A 19,668-nucleotide genomic window follows, 5' to 3' on the forward strand; every position below is an offset into this window, starting at 1 on the left:
ATTACCAACAAAACTATAGGAAATATCTAAAGCAACAAATCTAACTCCTTTTAAGCATATGTTATCATCATCATGACCATAACTATTAGGAAAACCTTAATAAAATTGTAAAGTAATATAAATATAGAGCGTCGAAAATAGCCCTAGAAGTACATTTACACAAGTGTGTAGCAAGGAGAGAATTTTGTGAAAGGGGCCAAAAGGCACAACCTTAAAATAACAGACAAACCTTCATGTCATGTCATGGAGTGCCAAGAATCGGAGTATAACAACCAAGAAAGCAAAGCCAAGGCCAAAGAAAACGGTTTCATTTATATTTTTGTCTGCCATTTACTATCATCATCCCATTTTCTTCTCCTCTTATTCCGCTACTAAAACCCTCGTCGTCGTCGTCGTCGTCGTCGCACCGAATCCTCAGCAGAAGATTTCCTGCTCGTGCATGTACTGTCCAAGATATGAAGGGACTCTTCAAGCCAAAACCCCGGACTCCCATGGAGCTTGTGCTCCAAACACGTGATCTTCTCATCTTTCTTGACCAGAATACCGAAACTCGAGAACGCAAGCGCGAGGAAAAGGTACGTTCAGTATGCACTGATTATTCTTTCTTTCTCAATTTTCTTAGATCGATATCTTATGGAAAATTAATAATGATGAGCAGATGTCTGAGCTGAGCAGACAGATTCTGGATATGAGGATAGTTTTATTTGGGAATGGACAAGCAGGGCCGAATCCTGATGCTTGTGCGCATTTGGCTCGGGAGTTCTTTAAGCATGATACGTTCCGCCTTCTCGTTGTTTGTCTTCCAAAACTCGACTTGGGGGTAAGCTCATCAACCAAATATATATGCTTTCTTTAATTATTATTATTATTATTTTATGATTGATGAGACCGGTTATGTGGGTTTCATGAGCACCCTTTGTTAATTTCAGGCACGTCAAAATGCTACTCATGTTCTAGCAATTTTGCAGAGGCAACGAGTTGGTGGGCGGTTGATTGCTTCCGAGTATCTGGAAAATAATTTAGACCTTATGGATGTTTTGCTCCCTGGGTAAACGAAAAATAAATAAATAGACTTTTGCTGTCAAGAAACAATACTTGTGGTTGTGATGTGTTAATGTTTTTTTTTTCCTTACTAATTTCCTACTAATGTGATTAGTTATGAAGATGGTGACATTGCTCTGACTTATGGTGCAATTTCGAGGGAGTGCATTCGTCATCAGATTGTGGCTAGGTAAGTTATATGAGTTGGATTTTTATTTTTTATTATTTGACTCTGTGAAATCTTATCAGCAATGGTCAATGATGAACGTTTTCATTAGCTATGTGTTTACTGGCTAAGGTTCAGATTTTGTTCCTGGTCAGTTTGTTAGTCTTTAGAGACAATGGAAGGTTATATTATAGTTGAAATGAAGGCCCGATTCTTTTGCTGCAGAAAACTGAGGTGCTGATCTTGTTGTTGCTTATTGTTGGAAATTTCAAGGCATAGTTGACCCTCTTAAATGAATATTATCGTTCAGATTAAATTCAAACTAGCTAGTAATTAGTATTTGGTTTTGCCTTGCAATCTAAGACGTAGTCCAGAAAGTTCATGAAGATACGAAATGCATACTGAACGATCACTAACTTTTCCAGCGACATCTATTTTTTACCTGTCCGAAACTTGTAGCACAAAGTTGTAGGCATTTTGTCTTTCTTCCCTCAAATAGAGAAAGCGAAGTAAATTTAGGACATCATAGGTGTATGCCAAGGGTAGCCGTGTTACCATTTTTCATTTTTATTCTGTAGTTCGACCACACTAGCTTCAGAATTGTCTAATATGGCTTAATTTCTGCATCAGCACAATTAACGTGATTTATTTCAATAAATCTTATTGATTTCTCAGCTACGTATTGGGATCAGAGTACATGAAGAAATTTTTTACCTACATACAAATTCCAAATTTTGACATAGCATCAGATGCTCAGTCAACTTTTAAAGTATGTTGAACAGCTCTTTTACTTGTTTATGTTTTTACATCTAAAATTGATGTGCGTATCGTGCAGGTAGAAAACTACTGCTTGTATTCTTCATAGACTAAGAGATTACCTATTTGATGTAACATTAGATCCGTTAATGCATTTTTTTCTAATCTATCTTAGAAGCCTTTGCAGCTGCTCATACCATCAAAATATTTATGTAAATGATAAATTTGCAGGATTAAGAACTTCAGGATAAGTTTGTTTCAGGAACATAATTTCTACTAGTCCTTACATGTGTTCATTGAAACCTGAGCAGGCAAAAAACCTTCGACCTCCACAATAACCATATTTTCTTCTTTGTTTTACTGTCTTCGCTATCTTCTACCTGTGGAGTTGGGATCAAGCTTCTAGTTCAAATGGCCTACCATTTATCTATCCATCATCCTATGGCCTTGTCAGGTTTAACCAGAATGTTGTGTTTGGATTTCTTGATGTATGCAATAACTTATTTATCTACAATCCACACTCGGATTATGCTTTAATGTGTCAGTTCTATCAATAATCAGTATATTTGCCTTATGTTGTGCGCGGAACTTGTTCTTTTGTACTATTGTTCTTCATATGTTTCTAATTTTAAGAGTATGATCACTGACCCACTGCCACATTTTCAAAGGAGCTCCTGACAAGGCATAGATCAACTGTTGCAGAATTTCTTTCTGCAAATTATGACTGGGTAAGTAGTTTAATCAATATCTCCTTTCTAGTCCAGTGAGGTTTACCTATATACATATATTACAGCAACTTGTAAAGTCTTCTCAAAGAACATGAATAGTGGATGATCCAATACAGCAGAGTGTCAACTAGTTTCACTGCTAAAATCAACAGCACTTAAGACATTGAACTGGAGGTAGATTCAGAGATATTTCATTATTGCCATTCACCCTTACATGTTCATAATACTGATCTTATTAAACAATATTGTGAAACTTCATAAACAAATGATGTGAACTTGTTTAAGATTTATTGCTGGATTAGAAAGAACACCCTTCATCAATGAGAGAGCCAGCTAAAAGTTTAACTGGTTGAGTTAGTTAGCAAGAGGTTTTCATTTACAAAGGAGAGGTTCGAACAGAGACCTCTTGGGAGAAAAAGGATACTAATGATAGTTGAGCCACATCTCATTGGCAAGCAAGAGCTTTTAAAGCTTTTCATCTGAAAAAGGATGGCATTGTAAAAAGGAGGCCGCTGACAGCTCAGAACAGACTCTGCTTGAGGCATTGGAATGGCAGTTCTATCATTCATCCCTCACATGTTCATAATACTGATCCTATTATAAATTGTTGTTGCTAGGATCAATGGAGCTTCTTTAATAGCAGCTGTGAAATTGTTTACAAATATATTTCTGGATCAAAGATCGTACTGTAAGGCATTCTAATTAAAAGATCAACTAATTGAGTAAATTAGATGAGCTTCTTAAGCTTATTCATCTGAAGAGGACGGCGTTGTAAAAAAGAGGATGCTGATTACTCATACCAGAGAGCATTAATGACAACCATAGGCATTGCTTATAATTTATGCTTGCAAAAATACCAGTTTGAAGTGGTATCAGACAATCTGTAGAATTATAAGACCAAAGTAATTGGCATGGATGTCACTTGGAGGTGATAAATACTTACCCTGTATAATCTCCATGTTGATGGTGTGATTAAACATAACATAACACTTGGTTACTTATCCTTTTCCTTCCATTTTGTTAGTGATTAATTCCTATTACCAATATCTTACGAGACAACAAATTTTCCCTTGTTCCAGTTTTTCCAAGGATACATTTCACAATTGCTACAATCTCCCAGTTACATAACCAGAAGGCATGCTGTCAAGGTAATACAGGATTCACAGGAGCAATATACATTTTGCATCATTTGTTGATTTATATTTTTTATGATAAAATCATCTTCGTCCAAATTTATTTATATTTTTTCTATAAAAAATAATTACAGTACTATATGTTTAAATCCCATTGCTGGAAATTAATAATCTCAAATATTTGAAAGCAACTATAAGCATGAAAAAAAAAAGTGAAGGGGAAAATCCTTTTTGATTTTATTTTCTCTGAAGGCTTTCCTTTATTGTTTTTTCCCAAAAACAAATCAGAGATATTTGTTCAGGAGAAATAGAATACAACATCTTTTCTGACTAGCATATAACGTGCTTCAGCTGTTGGGAGACATGTTACTTGACCGCTCAAATTCTGCTGTGATGGTTCGGTATGTGAGTTCATTGGAGAACATGAGGATCTTGATGAATCTTTTCAGGGTATCTCTCTCTCTCTCTCTCTCTCGCCCCCTCCCTCTCTGATTTACCATATTTGCACACAGCATGTGCATGTGTTTGTATAAAATCTTAGTACTTTAATGCCACTATAAATCTTGGTTCCTTCATTTGCAGGATTCAAATAAGACAATACAACTGGACACGTTTCATTTGTTCAAGGTAGTGTAGTAAGATATTTGAATATTGTAGATATTTTGTCTGCTTTTATTGATCTGTCATATTTTAATTAACCTTTTGTAAATGATAGTTATTTGTAGCAAATCAAAAAAAGCCTCCTGAGATCATCAGTGTACTTGTTACAAATCGAAGCAAGCTTCTTAGGTTTCTAGGCGACTTCAGCATTGATAAAGGTAAAAGTGATAATTAGAAAACGAAGTTCTGAAGTTTGTGGTCCTTGTTACCTTATACTAGATTGCTAATGAAAACAAGGATATTAATTCTGCTTAATTATTTTCAGAGGACGAACAATTTGAAGCTGACAAAGCTCGAGTCATCAAAGAGATTGCCACTCTAGAAATCATCGGTGATCGCTCATGCACAGATGCAGATGATTGCGAGGTTGAATCTTAATTAAATTGTCCTTAAATTTACAATATTTTTGCATTTGGGAAACTGTTTAGGATCTAGTTTATCCATGGTCTTATGTTACTTCTGCTAGAACTTGTACAAGAGTGTTCCTATTTTATTATATGTTGGTTCTGTTTAGATAGAAATGTCTTTGAAGCACCTGTGCCTTTAGTCAAACTGCATTTCAGGTGCTACTAATTATTTCTTCCCCTCGTTGAATACCGTAAAATCTTATCAACCATGAAAATCTCACCTCTCCAGAAATCAATGATTGCTCATGCACAGATGCTTGTGGAGATATTGCCCATAGAAAATCCCATCTTCCTGTGACTTAAAAGAGTAGTCTTCCGAAACAGTTTTCATGATTTTTTTGAATAACCACATAGTTTTCCGAAATGAAGGTTGACATTTTCCAAAACCGAATTTCTACTTCTTACTGCTTTCCGACCGCATGACTCAACATTTGTTTGAAACTTTCTATGCCATGACAGGATGTTTCCCAATCATCGCCTGCTTTTCCATTAATCAGATAATGCATGAACCAGAGAATGACAAATGCCTTCTAGAGCTCCTCGCACTCTGGAAGTGCTCAGGGGTCATATTATTACATTTCAATCGAGTGCTAACTGGGCCATGCTGGACTTCTTTTAAAAAAGTTATGTGGCTATGACTACTAATTGGACCAATCCCATGCATGACTTCCCAGGTATGACAAACCGCCAAAGGCATCAGGTGCAGACCTGACAAGGAGATAAAACCAGCTTTCTAATCTCACCCTCAACTCCACACAAAAATACAATAACCAAAGAAGACTATGATGATGTTATCCTCCATCCATGCAAGCAGGCATGCCTGCCTGCCTGCTGGCTAGAATATGGAAGATCACAGAATTTCTCAAAAGAAGAAATAGCAAGGCTGTATTTGTAAATCATGACCAAATAAAAACAAATACAAGCTCTATTAAATCATATATGTGATCCAAAAATACATCAATCGTCATGTAATAGAATGCCGAGAAATAAAAACAAAAAAACCGAAGCTCGCTAATGAACTTCTATCAGGTGTCTACATATAACACAGAGCATGTTAATTGATGTTAAACCAACCATCAGTTACGCAGTCTGCTGTGCCCTGGAGCCATATACATTTTCTCCATTAACATGCTTATCAGAACTTGCAGCCTGCTTTCTCTTAATCACAATGAACCAAGTAACTGCTTCCATAACAGCCGCCACAACCACAAGAAATATTAGAACACCAGTATAAGCCTTTTTCCAGTTATCCTCACTGTCCAAAACATCAAATCCCTCAAAGATGTTAGCAATGCTCAGAATCACGGTAGTATATCCGATGGTGTGGTGGTATATGTTCCAATACAGTCTGTATTTGTGGTCTGGCTTTGGCCTCAAAAGCAAGGCAAGCACCTGCAAACAGGGCGGCAATGCATTATTTTACATTACTTGAGTAGAAATTATAGTGGGGACATCGGTTTCTTTGCCGGAGAAGAGAGAACCTAAAAAAGTAAGTCCATCTATTTTTACATCTGTTTTTTCCATGTTGTACTAATGGAAGCTGAAAGAAGTTTAATGACAATCAAATTTCAATTAATTGCTCTAAGCTAGAAGAAAGAAAAAAAGCGATGTGCTAGTAAATACCTGAAGGGTTCCAAGGGCGAAGATGATCATGCCAAGATTTCTGTGGGTATCATAGGAAATTCCAGGACTATCGCTTCCGAGTTTTATACCAGTCGCCCATCCAGCAATACCGACAGCATAACCAGAAGTTTGGCACATAACATGCAGGTAAAACCATGCTGGACCTGCTGACTTGAACACCTTTAGGTACCTAGCTATAATGATTCCCACAGGCATAAGAATTCCCCAACTCACTGCATTTAATACTCCATGAACCTGAAAAAACCAATTAAATCACCTTTAGAATTACAAGTTAGAAAAAAAAATATAAGTTAAACCCATGCCCAGATAGCATCCTCCTATAGCTGTACATACTGCATAATTAATTGACCATCCACTTACATTTCTCTTTCGTTGTTTTGAGGTAGTTCCACCGGTTGTTGTTACTGATCCATTTATAAAATCTACAGTCCCCATCGATTTCCCATTTTGTCCGTTGGTGGGATGTTCACCAGGATTACCTCCATTCATAGGACCTTCTTGCCAAACTTGGTTGGTCAAACGCAAGCTATCTGTAAGCTGAAGTGTTGCAAATATTATCATATCCCCATTGGAGGAAAACTCCGCGGCAATACTGGGGACATCGAAACTCAATCTACCAGGTTGCATATTTGGGTTTTTATTTAACTGGGTAGTGTAAGCAAGAATGGAGCCATTGGGGTGTTGGTACGCTACAAGAGCCTGTGAACCAGCCATCGCTTGCCAGCTAGGATTTAGAGCCCATGATATCCAGTTAGATGTCGATGCTCCAGATTTGCGAAATGCAATATCAGCTGTCAAGTTCGATGGGTGGTAATTCCAGTGAAGAGAACAGCTCAACTGTGGAAGGTCATTGCAAGTGCTGTACGATCGGTTTCCAGAGAAAGTATAGTTTCCGCAAGTTTGAGCCAGAGATGGGACACATAAGGAGATCAGTAAAGTGCAAGAAAACAACAGAGTTGTTAAAGACTTATCCATGGTTGGTTGGCTGGTTGCTGCTTATAGAAGCAGGGATTGATGTCAGGGATGAGACGCCTACAGAGGATTTACGACCCTTTTTTCCAAAGGGAAAAGCAGGTTTCAGCCCCTAAATGGAATAACTACTGAAACTGTTTCCTGATGAGGTTCTTGTTTCTGTGGGTAGGTTAGAGATTGTGAACCCAGAAACTTGAGATTTATAGGATTCCTCCTGTAAGAAGAGAGGAGGCGTCTTTCGAGGAAAAAGTTATCGAGGGAAAGTGATACATACAAAACTGCCTAGATTAGCTGTGCGCATAGTTTTCAACAGATGCTTCCTTCCACTATATACAAGTTGACAGAAAAGAAAATCCCATGGAAAGAAAATGATAATAAATGAAATAAATAGAGAAGGTTTTGGGCTAACCTCAAGAAAATCCAACTGGCCAACCTATACAAATAATCTCGACTCAGTTCTTATCTATTTCATCTATCAATGGATTCTCAGTTAAGTTCTTGTGATAGTCTTAGTTAATCAGAATTTTATATAATAACTTGAGACTCATTTAATTTATTTTTTAATAAAATTCTCAGTTTGATGGTTATATATATAGAAATTACGTGAATTTCACATTACTACTGATAGTTCTATAAACGCAATGATTGGGAATTCATCGATACATTAACGATTTAAATAATTTAATCGAGATTGTCTCATCTTTCATAGGCCTTGCTGTGAAAGCAAGAAATCATGAGAGCTTTGTCTTGGTCTTGGCTATTTGCTGTTGTTTAGATTAGAAGTTGTTTTTTTTATAAGTATTTTTTATTTAAAAATATATTAAGATAATATTTTTATATTTTTAAAAAACTATTTTAAGTATCGGCATATTAAAATAAATTTAAAATACAAAAAGTATTAATTTAAAATACAAAAGTAAATAGTAACTTCAAACCTCTTAAAGTTTCTTCAGTTCTCTTTCTTTCTTGTCCAACTGCTCTCCACGTCACACATATTGCTCCGGACCCAGAACTTTCCAAGAAGTAGCTCATTTGATAAGTAACAGGAAACACTTTTTTTTTTAATGAGTTAGTAGTAATAGTTTGAAATTAAGAGATTTGTTTTTCTATGGTTTTAGGTTTGGATTCTGTGGTTGCTAATATTGATAGTCATTGGAGACTTATCTAATTATTGACTTCAGAATTCGTGGGGATTAGTCGAGGTGTGCGCAAGTTAGTCCGAACAATTTCACATTAATAAAATAAAAAAAACACTATATTTTTTATTAAAAAAAAGAAGATTGAGAGGTTGATTAAAGGAGAAGTTTACTATTTTAAGAGTTTCATGCAGCCCAAAGCATTTTTATCTTCAAAATACAACTATTTATGTTATTTTTATGCTATTGTGTTTTCAAACGTATAGAAGAAATTCGGTAAAATTATTCTTATATAATGAGGTGAGTTTTCAACATGTTCTTATATCCTTGAGTGAATTTTATCTTTATAAATCTATCAAGTTTATGATTTATACTTTTATTAACTTTTTTTTATCCTGATAATTAAATCAATTATGCATATAACTCAATATTATATTGAAAATCGTCCTGAACTCTAATAAGAACATGGTAGTCCTATAAAACAAATAATAAATTGAAAGAATTAAAAAAACAAAAAAAGATACAAGGGACCGCTCTGTTCTCTTCAAAACCCTTCTCTATCTTTCTTTTTATTTTTTAGGGTTATTTAGTTTTAAAAATATTTTTAAAAACAATAAATAATTTAAAATTTTTTATTTTAAATTATTATTTTTTAGATTTAATAAATTATTTTAATATGATAATATTAAAATAATTTTAAAAAATAAAAAAAATATTATTTTAAAAATAATTATAATCACGATACCCCACAACACATTAAAAAATATTAAAACTAATCTATAGTGGTTGTAAAAACAAATAAAAAATAAAAAAGAGGCGTGTGCCGGGGGGGCCACAACTTGCAACCAGCTGTCAACCCTGGCCATTTATGCCTCTCTCAGAAAAAAAGATATATATATATATATATATATGTATAAGAGGCGTGTGCCGGGGGCGCTTCTGCGGGGCCACAACTTGCAACTAGCGTCTAGCTGTCAAGCCTGGCCATTTATGTCTCTCCCAGAAAAAAAGAAATATATATATAAAAAAAGAGGCGTGTGCGGGGCGTGTGCCTGGGGGCCTTCTCCTGGGCCCCAACTAGCAACTAGCTGTCAACCCTGGCCATTGATGTGTTTGCGTGGCGTCTAAAGGAGTGGAAAAGGGGGACCTACGGCAGCAAAACCTTCCAAATCCCATCATCGTATTCATTTCCTATTTTGTCCACAACCTCTATAAAATCATTTAATTTCAAAATTCATTTTCAAACAACCCATAATCATAATCATATTCCTGTCTATGTTTTAAAAATATTTAAATAAAAATTATTCATATAGTGAGGTGTAATATATATTATATACATAGATATTTTTTTTATTCTAATGTGCAAGTGGATATATAGTACATTAGATTAGATTTGTTAATTAAGTGTCCAGAATTCTTAAATATTCTTAAAAGGGGCGTTCAGAACATTAATAAAATAATAAAATTTTCACTGGAGTGGTGGTAGTACAAATCTTGGTTTTTGGTAGTACAAGTTTCTCATTTATATTAGCGATCGGAAATGTGAGCCAAATTATATTTTTAAAAAATTTTAAATTATTTCTTTAAAAAAATTAATATTTTTTTATATTTTGCATAGTTTTAATGCGCTAATTTTAAAAAATAATTTTTTAAAAATAAAAAATGTTATTTTTATGTATTTTTATATGGAAAACACTTTAAAAAGTAACCGTAACCACACTCTCAAACAGATAATATTATGGTAATTGTTTTTTTAAGTATTTTTTTTTAATATATTAAAATAGTATTTTTTTTATTTTAAAATTTTATTTTTAATATTAGTATATCAAAAACAATTTGAAAACAAAAAAAATTATTAATTTAAAATGAAAAAAATTAAATTTTAAATATTTTTAAAACACAGTGTTAAAAATATAAATAGAACATTCTCACCAGTAGAAGTACAAGTTTCTTCTCTTAGTAGTAAAAAAGTAATAAGAGTACTTTCCTTATCATTGATTTTTCCCTTAAAATCCAGAAATGCCGGTGTGCAGAGGGTGTTAGATGTTGTGGTTGACCGTAATTTTACAAGATTTTTTATTTTTTATTTTAAATTATATTTTTATATTTTTTTAATATATTAATATCAAAAATAAATTTTAAAACATAAAAAAATATATTGTTTTAATATATTACTAAATAAAAAAAACATTTAAAAAATCAATAACTTTCACAATCACCCCCACTGCTTAAGACAAGCGCACAACGGCCTAAGCGTGTTGACTGAAGTCTCAACTACTGTATATTTGAATTCCTGTGGGCTTGTCAGTTGTCAGGTAACGTGGAATTTGGAATTATGAATAGAATAAAATATATATGTGAATGGAACATTTTGTGAACTTCCGTTTGACCCACCGGATGTCGAAGACTTTCCGGTGACGTAGTATGAGATTAGTCGGGTGACTGGGACACGGTCGTGCTTGCCGTGGCGGTCCAGCATAACCAAGCATGAGCATACGACCTCGTCTTTGTGCCATGCTTTCCAGATACATTCGATGTTCTAGTATCTACAATAATTAAAATTAAAATTAAAACTAATGTCCATGGCATTTCACTGTAGATTGTATCTTAAAACATTGGACCAATAGTTTTTTTTTTCGTTTTTGTCTTTTTATTTTTTCTCAGTTGCTTAGGTTTTTTTTTTCTTTATTTGATCATTTAAATTTTAGTTCATTTAAGATTAGGGTTAATGATTTGACTTGGTTAATTTATGAAGAGTTTTTCATAATATTTAAAAAAAATATTCTGAAATTAAATCAATGTTCAATTTGGCAAAACCAAATTTAATTTCAATGATTAAATATAATTAAAATTGTGAGGATCACAACCAATATTGGAACAAATTCACATACACTATTTTCGGAGGGTTACTGCATCTCTAGGTGTGTTTTTAGCATTTTTAGTCTATAAACAAATTCAATGTTGAACAAATTCACAACCTCCGAGGTCTTTGCATTTTGGTCCAATATTTCATTTTCTTCACGATTTATTTCTTGAGCATGAGAGAGGAGAGAAGGTATCTGGAAAACATCAAAAAAGAAAACAAGGTTTGTGAGTCCGATTCCAACCTAAAAAACATGAGCAAACTTGGTGGTAAAGTGTTCATCTTTACAAGAGAAGTGCATTTAAAGGTGTTTTCGGTTTCTATATGGCCATAAAAAATAGGTCACAATAGAGATAGAGTTTTTAGCCTGTTTTATTTTGTGTTTTTAGACCCCTTTTGTGGTTGATAAATTGATTTTTAAGGGTTTTAGAGGTGTTTATTAGGTGTTTTTAATTGAAAATTTATTGAAAATCTCCAACGATTTTACAACCACTTCTATAGTGGTCGAATTCTAGGTAGACAGGCAACAAGTTGTCCACCCCTTAAAAAAAAGTAATAAATTGGCTCAAGCACATGGGCCTGCCCAAACCCATGCACTCGAGCTTCTCCATTTTAAGGCCTAAGCCCACACGTGTGGCCTAGCCTTTTTTTGTCCTTTTACTTTTATTATGTTTACTTATTTTTTTTCAATTTGATCCTTTTATATTTATTTGATTTAAAGTTAGGGTTGATAATGTGTCTTGATTAACTTTGTAAAGGTTTCTTTTTCCTTTGTTTTTTTTTTTATCAATTTCATTCTTCAACATTGAATTTTTGTTGGTTTTTTATTGACTTTTTTTTTCTCAATTTCATCCTTCAATATTTGATTAATTGAGAATTGAACTTTATAATTTGTTTTGGCTTGCTTTTTATAGGGTTATCGCTGCCTTAAACAAACGTCTTGATATTAGGTTGGTGCTTGATTTTACGAGCGTTTTATTTTTGTTATTATATGGTTAAATAAAAAATAGTCTTAAGAAAATTTTAAAAAAACCCAGTGGAGTTCACAACCTAAGCTAAGTGTTTGATGGGTGAACCCGAATTGACCTGAATCGATCCAATATATTATTATCTCAATATTTTTTTTTAAAAAATGAGTTCACTTTAGTTTTTTTTTAAAAAAAATTTCTTACAGCTAGAAAACACTTTAACAACTGTTGTACATCAACTTATCTAATTATATATAAGTTGAAAGGCATCAGTCTTTCACTGTGTGAATCCACAGTGAAAGGCTAATTTTGCTCTTGGTATGCAAGGTTAGCTTTAGGGGTATATGGGTCTTTTCTACAAGGCTTATTCGTAATTATGTTAAAGAAGGGTATTGATTAGTAATTTCATATCTTTTCTACAGTATAATTACCAAATAACCCTTAAAACATATTCCCTTTGGTTCAGGGGCTTTTCGGGTTTTTTCTATTTTTTATGTATGTCAATTACTTAAATATCCCTAAAAAATAAACTCTCCTACTATGTATGCAAAGTCATTTTAGGTTTTTTGTTATGGTTTTATGTGATACCTAAGAATACTGATGAGGGTTGTGTTGCTTTGATAAATGCCTGGGAAACAAACAATGCAAAAATTATTATTTGGATAAATAATTCTGTTGAGCATTTCATAGGTACACAGTTGTCAAAGTATAAGACAACGAAGAAAGTTTGGGATCATCTATAAAAGTTATTCACACAATCAAATTTTGCAAAGCATTATTAATTAGATAATGACATAAGAGCTCTTCACTAGAAAAATATGAGTATTCAGGAGTTTTATTCTACTATAATAGATTTTTGGAATCAATTGGCTCTTACAGAATTGGCAGAATTAAAAGCACGCGGTGCCTATATTGCTTATAGAGAGCAGCAACGATTGATACAATTTTTAACGGCACTTCGTAGTGATTTTAAAGAATTTAGAGGTTCAATTTTGCATCGTTCTCCACTGTCTTCTGTTGACTCTGTTGTTAGTGAGTTATTAACTGAAGAAATACGTCTTTAGTTTTATTCTAAAAAGGAAATTCTTTATGATTCTAATCCTTTATACTAGTAGTACCCTCTAAGTCATTCTCTAATCATCAAAATAAGCCTTTCACAAGGGTTGTCTTCGACGAGTGCAATTTTTATAAGCAAAAAGATCATAGAAGGCTTAGTGTCCCAAGTTAAGATAACAGAATCAAACATAAAAGCCTAACATCCAGTCACAATCTAATGTTCATAGACCATCTCATGGTTATAAACCACCACACCATAATACTGCATCAGTAGTTTCATTAAGTTCTATCACTAATCCCTCTGGCTGAGCAATTTCAGAAGTTTCACTCTTTACAGCCACAAACAATGTCTGTTTTTTTTTCTATAGGTCAGTTGCCTCATAATTCCTCAGGTATGTCACATTCTGAATGGGTCTTGAATTCTAGTGCTTCATCTCATATATCTTTAGATTCTTCATCTTTTACTTATGTGTCCTTTCTACCCTCTATTCTTGTTATGACTGTTGATAACACTCTTATGCCCTTAGCAGGTGTTGGTTTTGTTGTCACACCTCATTTTTCTCTCTCTAATGTTTATTTTATTCCAAAACTAAAATTGAATCTTGCTTCTGTTATCCAGTTATGTGATTATGGTGAGTAATTATTTAGTCATTTCTTCTTTTTCTTTTTGTTGTGTACAAGATATGCAATCTCAAAAGCTGATTGGGACAGACCATAAGGAGAAAGGACTATATATTTTGGATGAGTTAAAAGTGTCAGTTATTGCTGCCACTGCTTCTATTATGGCATCCTCGTCTAAGTCATGTTTCGTTTTCTTGCTTAAGATTTTTAGCATCGATAGGAGCTTTAGAAAAATTAAAAACTTGTGATATTTCTAATTGTAGTGGATGTAAACTGGCAAAATTTTCCATTTTACCTTTTAATCGAAGTGTTTCTATTTCTTCTTTCCTATTGATTTGATTCACTTTGATGTATGGGGACCTTTTCTTGTTTGCACAAAAGGAGAGTCTTGATATTATGTTTCTTTTATTAGTGATCATGCTCGTTATTATTGAGTTTATTTAATGAAACATTGTTATGAATTCTTTTAGATATACACAGCCTTTCGAGCTCTTGTTAAAACTCAATATTCTGCTGTTATCAAATGTTTTAGGTGTGATTTGGGTGGAGAATGTGCCTCTAATAAAATTTATGAGTTGCTTGCCTTAGATGAAACCATTCAGCAAACTTCATGTACAGAACTCTTGAGCAAAATTGAGTTGCTAAAAGAAAACATAGGCATATTATCGAAACTGCTCGTTTTTTCTTGTTGTCTGCTTTTGTTCCTAGTGAGTTTTGAGGAGAAGTTTTCTTACTGCTGTAAATTTGATTAATACAATTCTATCTTTTCATATGTTAGGTTTTTCTCTTTTTAAAAAATTATATGAGTATGCCCCTGATTATTCTTTCTTTAGAGTTTTTTATTGTACTTGTTTTGTTCTTCGTCCTCATATAAAACGTAGTAAGTTATCATCTCGATATGTTATTTGTGTCTTTCTTGGTTATGGTGAAGGTAAAAAGGGGTATTGTTATTTTGATCCAATAACTCAGAAACTTTATGTATCTCATCATGTTGTATTTCATAAGCATATACCTTTCTTTTCTATTTTATCCATTGCTCATAGCTTGACTAGATTTAATCTTATTTATATAGATTTTTTTTTCTGTGGATTCTGATAATTTATTATCTTAGGTTCCTAATACCTCAAATACCCCTCCTCATGTTCGATCAATTCATCCTCATGTTTATTTTCTATTTCATCCATTACTCATAGCTTGACTAGATTTGATCTTATTCATATAGATCCTTTTTTTCTGAGCATTCTGATAATTTATCATCTTGGGTTCCTAATACCTCAAATACCCCTCCTCATGTTCGATCAATTCATCCTGATTATTTTACATGTACTAACACTTTACTCTCTGCACACTTGAAGCTTTATTATCCTCTACTGTCCATTAAGCTCCGTCTAAGATTGTGGATCCACCTCAACGTCAATCCATACGCATTTATAAGTTCACAAAGTTACTGGATTTTGCTTATTCTTGTTATTCTTCATCATTTACTTCTATTTTAGCTTTTATTCATTGTCGATTTGAGTCCTCTCCTTATAAAAAAAAAAAAGGCAATTCTTAATCCTTTTTTTTTTTTTTTTGCAGCAAGTTATGGATGAGGAACCTTCTACTTTGTATAAGATAAATACTTGAGATTTGGTTTCTCTACCTCTTGGTAAGAGTGTTGTTGGTTATCATTGGGTGTATAAGATCAAGACTAATTCTAATGAGTCTATTGAGCGATACAAAGTTAGATTAGTTGCAAAAGTATACTCTCAACAATATGGTATAGATTATGAGGAAACATTTACCCTATTACGAAAATAACTATTATTCGTACTCTTATTGCAATAGTTTCGGTTCGTCAGTGACATATCTCTCAACTTGATGTTAAAAATGTCTTTTTGAATGGAGATCTTTAAGAAGTTTATATGGCGTCCTTTCCTAGTATTTCACATAACTCTGGGTATGTTTGTAAGCTCAAAAAAGCGTTATATGGTCTCAAACAAGCATCTCGTGCTTAGTTTGAAAAATTTTATATTGTGATTTTTTCTCTTGGATTTGTTTTTAGTAGTCATGATTCTACTCTTTTTGTTAAGTGCACTGATGCAGGTCGTATCATTCTGTCTTTATATGTTGATGACATGATTATTATCGATGATAACATTGATGATATTTCAGTTTTGAAGACAGAGTTAGCTAGACAGTTTAAAATGAAGGATTTGAGTTATTTATGATATTTCTTGGGTACTAAAATAGCCTACTCACCCAGAGGTTACCTTCTTTCTCAATCGAAATATATTATAGATATTCTTGAGCGGGCTAGACTTACTAATAATAAAATTATAAATACTCTCATTAAGGTTAACACAAGGTATTCTTCTTTTAATGGTTTATCTTTGATAGATCCTACTTTATGCCATATTATTGTTAGGAGCTTGGCATATTTCACTATTACTCGTTCAGATATTGCATATGTTGTTCATGTTGTTAGTTAGTTTGTTAATTCTCTTATTACCATTTATTTGGTAGTTGTTCTTTGTATTTTGTGATATCTCCGGGTACAGTCTTTTAGAGTTTTTTACTTTCATCCACCTTTTCCTTGGAGCTACATGCATAATCTGATATTGATCATGACAGAGATCCCACAGATCACAAGTTTGTTACTAGTTTCTGTATCTTTTTAGGTGATTCTCTTATTTCTTGAAACAAAAAATAATTTATTGTTTCTCAATCTTCAACTGAAGCAGAATATCGTATTATGACATCTATTACCAAAAAGATTGTTTGGTTACTTTGGTTACTTATAGATACGAGAGTCTCCCTTTCTTATCTTATTCCTATGTATTGTGACAATCAAAGTTCTATTCAGATTGCTTACAAGTTGTTTTTTCATGAACAAATTAAACACATTGAGATCAATTGTCATCTTACTCGTTATCATATCAAGCATGACATCATTACTTTACCTTTTGTTTCTTCTTCTTTGCAGATTACATATTTCTTTATCAAGTCGCATTTTATTTTTCCTTTTCGTTTTTTAGTTGGCAAACTTTCAAAGTTTATAGCTGTGATATCACAAGTTTGAGGGGAGATGTCAAGAAATATATTTTATTTTGTTTTATTTATTAAGAATAAAATAATATTTTTATTTTAACTTATATATAATTTCTTTTTTAATTAGTTTAACATAATTTTTTCAGAATAAAGTGATGATGCAATATCAATGAAACTCTAACATCATTCTCTTTTATTTTTATATTTTTCTTCGTTTAATTTGAATTGTTTAACAAAAACAACTACCTATTTTAGTTTTTTCTATAATATAATGTTGATTTTGCATTTTCTTTCACTAATTTGATGTCAGTCGTGAGAGATTGCCATTTCAAAGGCCGGTACAGTTCCTGAAAAAAATGTGGTGAATAAAAAGTGTGGTGGCCGACAAGTAGATTTCTACGGTAATAAATTCATGATGGCATTTGTTAAAACTACGGCATGAATGTCTTGTGCCACATCATATTTGGATATAATTTGTCAAAAAAACAAAAATATCTATTTAAAAGTTAAGTTACCAGAAAAGGTACCTTATCCTTCATTATTTAATTTTAATTATAGAAAAAAAAGGATCGGAAGGATTTGAATTATTAACCTTTAATCAATAAAGCTTTAATGTTATATTAAATAATTATTTTAATTCAAAACTTAAATGATTATTATTATAATTTACTCAGTGTGACTACAAATGTGAACATTTGTTTTTAAAAATTAATGGTAGAATAAGGAATGTGTTATCGTCAAAAAAACTTTTATCTAAAAATAAAAATATAGGTCATTTATCTGATTATATTTAATAAATTTTTTTATAAAAATCAATTTGCAATAGAAATCGATATATGCATAAAATTTATTAAATGAAATAACAAAAAAAAATGTTATGCAAAACTGCATATATTAATAATATTATAAGAAAATATTTAATCTATGTAAAATATATAAAAAATTATAGATGAATCATACTAACTTTATTTATAAAAAAATATATTAAAAAAATTAAAAAAAATAAAGCTAGGCATTATGGCCCACTAAGAAAGGGCTTATGGGCGAGCATGCAAGTTCAAGCCCCAGCGCGCAAACCTTTATTTTTTAAGTTAACGGGGGTGGATGTCGTCCACTCCATGCTTGGACAAAAAAAATACACAACACGTCCTCAGTATTGGCAAAAAACGCGTCATATATAATTTCCCAGATTTCGGTTATTGTGGTGGCCGAAAAAACAAGTTTCTTTTTTTTTCATCGAACAACCTATTTTTACCCAAAACACTTAGGAAACACCATTGGAACCTTGTTAAACTAATCTATGGCCTCAAAAATCACAAAAACAAAATCACCACAAAACATAAAATCTTCCCGAGCTCATATATTTTTTAAGGCTCTTTCAAAGTAAAAAAAAACCACTTAATCTTAACTCCTCGTATCATATGGAACCATTTGATAAAAAAAAAATTGATAGTTTTAGTGGGTGAAATCATCTCCAACAAAAACTCTCTCTTTACATCGGAATCTAGTGACCCCATCTCTCTTCTCCACCAAAAAAAGATTGAAAAAAGAATAAAATAAAGTTTGGTATCAAAATTAAATTTTTTAAAATTAGAGGGACCGATTACCTAATATCTATAAAAGATGGGGGATTGAAATGAATTTTTTAAACAAATTTCAAATCCGCCACCTATTTTACTCACTCTTTTCACTTAAGTCTTATGTCTTTCAATCCAACCCTCCCTCCCAAAACGAAATATATAATCGGGTGCTGATTTGAGCTTAAAAGATCTCAATTATACAAAATACAAATTTGAGGATAAAATTGATTTTTTTATAAAATCACTATTGAAATCCACATTGATATATAAGAGAATGAATAGTAAAATAATTAAAGTAAAACCTCTATCTGTTTTTAGTTTATACTATAACTATGATAATAAAGGAAGTTGTTGCTAAATTGGATGCATATGTATATTTTCAAGGTCAGCAACTTCAAATTAGGCATAGTTAATTGATGAGATGTGTGTCCATACATATAACTGACTCTGTCTAATTTGAAGTTGTGGTCCTTAAAAAAATAAACATTATGCGTCCACCTTAGTAACAACTCCCTTTTATGTTTGTGTGGTATATATAATTTCAAAATTTTTATTTTTAAAATTTTGATCCTGAATCCTTTATTTTTTTGTGCATGATTGCATCCTTTTGGAGAATTAAAAGACAATTGGATCAAGTTTGTTAACTAAAAACAAAATTGAAAGACAAATTACCAAAATATAAATGACGCCATAAATGGTTGATAGTTTCAAAATTATCACAAAAAAAAATTATTTTAATCTTCAAAATTCACATATTATACACATTCAGTCCCTTAATAGTTTTGTAATTTAATTGTGATATAAAAAATCATTTTTATGAATTTTTAGTACCTAATTTGAAATAACAGATAGAGAGATTGCTAAATTCCAGCATTATAAGGAAAAAACAGCGTTGACACCAATTCTG

At 32.4% G+C, this 19,668-nt stretch overlaps 2 protein-coding genes across 2 annotated transcripts; one reads left to right on the top strand and one right to left on the bottom strand.

The window, feature by feature from the left end:
* The first annotated feature begins 322 nt into the window (after positions 1 to 322).
* LOC133681610 (putative MO25-like protein At5g47540) lies at positions 323 to 5,062 on the top strand. The gene is made up of 11 exons (XM_062104701.1): positions 323 to 575; positions 659 to 820; positions 930 to 1,048; positions 1,157 to 1,231; positions 1,883 to 1,976; positions 2,632 to 2,691; positions 3,771 to 3,839; positions 4,176 to 4,274; positions 4,407 to 4,451; positions 4,540 to 4,642; positions 4,750 to 5,062. Exons 1-11 carry the CDS (start codon positions 456 to 458, stop codon positions 4,860 to 4,862), a joined length of 1,059 nt encoding a protein of 352 aa, XP_061960685.1. The 5' UTR covers positions 323 to 455; the 3' UTR covers positions 4,863 to 5,062.
* A 736-nt stretch (positions 5,063 to 5,798) lies between these two features.
* On the bottom strand, positions 5,799 to 7,942 carry LOC133681870 (cytochrome b561 and DOMON domain-containing protein At5g47530-like). The gene is made up of 3 exons (XM_062105046.1): positions 6,896 to 7,942; positions 6,515 to 6,769; positions 5,799 to 6,283 (listed from the first exon to the last, which is right to left on the bottom strand). The coding sequence occupies exons 1-3, from the start codon at positions 7,508 to 7,510 to the stop codon at positions 5,972 to 5,974; spliced, it is 1,182 nt and encodes a 393-aa protein (XP_061961030.1). The 5' UTR covers positions 7,511 to 7,942; the 3' UTR covers positions 5,799 to 5,971.
* Positions 7,943 to 19,668: the final 11,726 nt, after the last annotated feature.

The sequence above is a fragment of the Populus nigra genome, chromosome 2 (genome assembly GCF_951802175.1).
Source record: "Populus nigra chromosome 2, ddPopNigr1.1, whole genome shotgun sequence".
Taxonomy (NCBI): Eukaryota; Viridiplantae; Streptophyta; class Magnoliopsida; order Malpighiales; family Salicaceae; genus Populus; species Populus nigra.